Source organism: Octopus bimaculoides, chromosome 11, assembly GCF_001194135.2.
Source record: "Octopus bimaculoides isolate UCB-OBI-ISO-001 chromosome 11, ASM119413v2, whole genome shotgun sequence".
Lineage (NCBI taxonomy): Eukaryota > Metazoa > Mollusca > Cephalopoda > Octopoda > Octopodidae > Octopus > Octopus bimaculoides.
Window position 1 is genome coordinate 54,000,723 of NC_068991.1, and position 4,390 is coordinate 54,005,112.

The window sequence follows — 4,390 nt, forward strand, 5'->3', positions numbered from 1 at the left end:
GATATCTATCTTAGCCTTTACGTGTTCAGATTTCTTTGTCAAATGTATTGCTTATTTATTCACATTGTTTTGAATTAGGTATATTGCTCAGTGGTCATGCTCACAATCAGGAAGTAGTGAGTTCAATTCCTGAACCAGGTTGTGTGTTGTGTACTTGAGTTAAACACTTAATTTCACATAGCTCCAGTTCACTCAACTGAAGAATTGAGTTGTGACATCACTGATGCCAAGTTGTATCAGACTTTACCTCTCTTGAGGCTGGTATGCATGGGCGACTGCTGGTCTTCCATAAACAACTCTGCCCAAACTTGTGCATCAGAAGGGAACTTTCTTTTATCCTTTGAATTAATCAGGCATTATTTTGTAGTTTCAAGGTTTCAATGATGAGTTTGCATATTTTTAGAGCAACATTGTATGGTAGGTGTGAGAGGTTGGATCTGGTCAGTTTTAACATAAAATAGGTAGAATATTTGAGCCGGATAAGGCAAGATTAAATGCTAAAGATATAAAATATGTTTGTGTGATCATGTGTTATTCATAAAAATTTCTCTTGGCACAAAATGAATTGATTTTAAAAATAATGACAAAAAAAAGGAAAAAATGAGAAATTTAGTAGAGGGTGGAAAATGAAGTTTCCCAGCTTTCTTTTGTGTAAAAATGTAGTTTATTTTATTAAATGAATCTCTTCAATGAAACTGCATCATAATCAAATGAACATCACCAGTTATTTGCAGCTGATTCACTGTTTCAATATCCTTTATACGATGTTGGAATGTTATATAATGTTGACTGTTGACAGCAACCTAATAATAAAATAGCAGAAAAGAAACAGCTGTATTAAATAAGCAACCAATATTAAGTGATTATTTCTTTGAAATGTGTTGAAAATATATATTGAATTTATACAGAATACATCATTCAAAATTATTTTTTATCATTGGATTTACTTAGTTATTTCTTGCACTTTTGTCAGCTAAAAATATATCAACACTGGTTAATAATCCAGTTTCCATAATTTAAACAAAAATGAGTCAAGAGACATGACACAGAGCAGCCAGTAGCAAATATTTAAATAATATAGATGAATACAGGTATATCAAATACCATACAACATGCTTTATCTTTTATCTTTAACTTGTCTCAGTCATTAAACCATGGGCCATGCAGGGGGCACAGCCTTAAGGAATTTTAGTCAAATGAATCAAACCCAGTACTTTTTTTTATTTAAACCTGGTACTTATTCTACCAGTAACTTTTGCTGAGCCACTAAGTTACGTGGATATAAACTCACCAACACTGGTTGTCAAACTGTGGTGGGGAACAAACACAGACATAAAGACACACACACACACATATAGTGTACTACTTTGTGATAGTAAGATCAACAAAAAAAGTACTCCATCTGGTGAGAGATAAATATTATTTGATAAACACAATATATGTCTTTATGTGTTATGTGTTATCTCTCACCAGCACATGAAATTAATTGTGACACATAAAAACATATATAACAACAAGCCAGCTGACACAAAAAATATCTAGTGAGACTTCTTTTCATCGGAAAAGTCAGCAAACAGGATCAATGAGTTCCTCACAAACTTTCTGAGTCTAATCATGTGCAGAGAGTGAATGTGTGCTCTGCTTTGCTGTCACGTCTCATAAATGAACCTTTTTTGGACCAAAATAGTGACTGGTGACAAGAAATGGGTCCTCTATAAAAATGCCAAATACTGAAGACAGTGGGTAACGAAAGGAGAAACAACAGCACCCCAGGCTAAGGGTGTTGTTATCTTTTTGGTGGAATATGAAAGGTTTAGTCCACTTTAAACTTTTAAACCTAAACCTAATGATAACAAAGGAAATCTACAGCGAGTAGCTTGAGCAGCTTAAGTCAGCACTAGAAGAAAAATGACCATCTTTGGTTTCAAGACGAAAGGTGTTCTTCAATCAAGATAGTGCTTGACCACATACAGTGAGGATGACATTCCAAAGGCTGGAGTAGTTTGAATGGGAAACGATGCCCTACCTACCATATTTGCCAGATATTGCTCCATCTGATTATCATTTATTCCAGTCTTCAAAATCATTTGGATGGAAAAAATATGAATTCTGTAGACAAGGTCAGAACATTACTGGAAGAGTATTTTTCGTCACAGACAAGTGAATTTTGGAAGTGAGGCTTGGCAAGTCTACCAGATAGATGGAAGAGCATTGTAGAAAATGAAGGAAAGCATATTTAAGATTAAAAATGAACCTTGTTTATCTTAATTTTGAAAAATAAAATAAATATTTAAAAAACCAAATTATTTATGGGATGACAATGTGTGTGTGTGTATGGTTTTGTGAATGTGCTTGTCCCCTACCATCGTTTGACAACAGGTGTTGGTTTGTTTACATAAGAGAGTGCTAGAACAAGTACCAGGCTTAAAAAGAATAAATAAGTAATTGAGGGTCAATTCATTCGACTATAAATTCTTCAAGTTGGTGCCCCAGCATGGCTGCATTCTAATGATGAAAACAAAGAAAATATAAAAGATGAACAAGTGATTTCTCAGAACTGATATACTTACTTTGTAACAGTAACGTTCAATGGTGAACATCAAATCAAATCCAATACCCGGTTGAAAAGGAAAGAAAGGTTTATAAGTTTCTTCTTCTCCCCAGCATTTTGTTATGTAAGAATTACGGACAACAGAATGGTCATTTCTAAAGCGGACATCAAAATGAAAAGCAATATCTCTTTCAGTGTTGAAATTCACAGTAAACCTAATGGAAGATGGAGAAAAAGAGAGCAAATGAAGAAATATTTTATTTGATATTTAGAAAGACATGAAAAATTAGTTTGTTGAATAGATGTCACCATTAAATTTATCAGAGAATTAATTCATCATTAAATTAAATTTACCACTAAATTCATCATTAAATTAATTCATCAGAGAAAAAAAACATAACTTGACTATGTTTATTAAAGCTTTGATTATGTCTGTTGGCATCATTATCGTCATTGCCACAACCACTGTCATTGCTATTTTCCCATGCTTGCAAGGGTCATATAGAGTTTTCGAGGCAGATTCTATGGCCAGAAACCCTTCCTATTACAAACACTTACCTGTTTCCAAGAAAGGAAATATTTACTAAATGCCAAATATGCTTTTACAGAATATTGGAAATGTATAACACTGCTTATACAACAGTTACACTCATTTACAACTAATGAGTATTAAAAACAGGGAAACACAAATACATTACACTCTTATATACACATTCTCACTCAATTTTCTGTTTGTTATGTTTTTGTCAAATTTTCCATTTGTTATATTTTTGTTTCAATCATTTGACTGCGGCCATGCTGGTGTATTGCCATTAGTCGAACAAGTCGCCCCCAGGACTTATTGTTTATAAGCCTAGTACTTATTCTATTGGTCACTTTTGCCAAACTCCTAGTTTACAGGGACGTAAACACACCAACATCAGTTGTCCTGCGATGGTGGGGGAACAAACACAGACACACAAACATATACATATATATATATATATATAATATATATATATATGATGAGCTTCTTTCAGTTTATATCTACCAAATCCACTTTCAATGCAATGGGACTGAACCAGGAACCATGTGGTTGGTAAGCAAGCTACTTACCACACAGCCACTCCTGTGCCTATAAAGCTATTCCAGCACCTATAGCCATTCCTGTGCCTATATGTATAATTAGTATAATTATTTTAATTTGTCTTGTTTGTTTTTGCCACTGTCCTGTACATTTGTTAGGTATTCCCAGTGGCTTTTGCAACTGGCACCACTAGAGTGAACAATATCATTGATAATGGCATGAAATCATTATGTTCTCTCGGACATTGACTGATGAGGAATTCACTACAAATTTTGTGTTTGGTATGGTTTTGCCAAATTTTCCATTTGTTATGTTGTTTGTTAAATTTTCCGTTTGTTATGTTTATGTTAACTTTTTCTGTTTGTTATGTTTAATCCTTGCAATGTATCATAATAATAATAATAATAATAATAATAATAATAATAATAATAATAATATGCACCAACCAAAATCTGACATAGAAAGGCTATATATACAATGTATAGAAGGTGGTAGAGGCCTTATATAGCTGGAAAACTATTATAAAATAACCACCATAGGACTGCAAAAATACCTACTTCAGAAGCAAGGAAAACTAATACAAATAGCCACAAAACACGAGCAAAACAAAAAACTGTTTTCAGTATTTAAGGAAGCTGACAAATACAAACAAGAAATCAATCTACCTAACAAATACGAAGAAGAAGAAGAAGAAGAAACAACAAAAGCTATAAAACAAATGAAATCCAAACTAAAACTAGAACAGCAATGAACCATGATAAAACGATGGCAAG

At 33.1% G+C, this 4,390-nt stretch overlaps 1 protein-coding gene across 1 annotated transcript in view; it reads right to left on the reverse strand.

Annotated features, from left to right (window-relative positions):
- Positions 1-641: 641 nt before the first annotated feature.
- LOC106869861 (galectin-4) overlaps positions 642-4,390 on the reverse strand; it is a 19,095-nt gene continuing 15,346 nt past the window's right edge. The window contains exons 7-8 of the mRNA XM_014915781.2: positions 2,571-2,766; positions 642-803 (exon numbers count right to left, since the gene is read on the reverse strand). Coding sequence (XP_014771267.1) covers positions 687-803; positions 2,571-2,766 — 313 coding nt within the window. The 3' untranslated portion in view covers positions 642-686. The remainder of the gene's footprint in view (positions 804-2,570; positions 2,767-4,390) is intronic.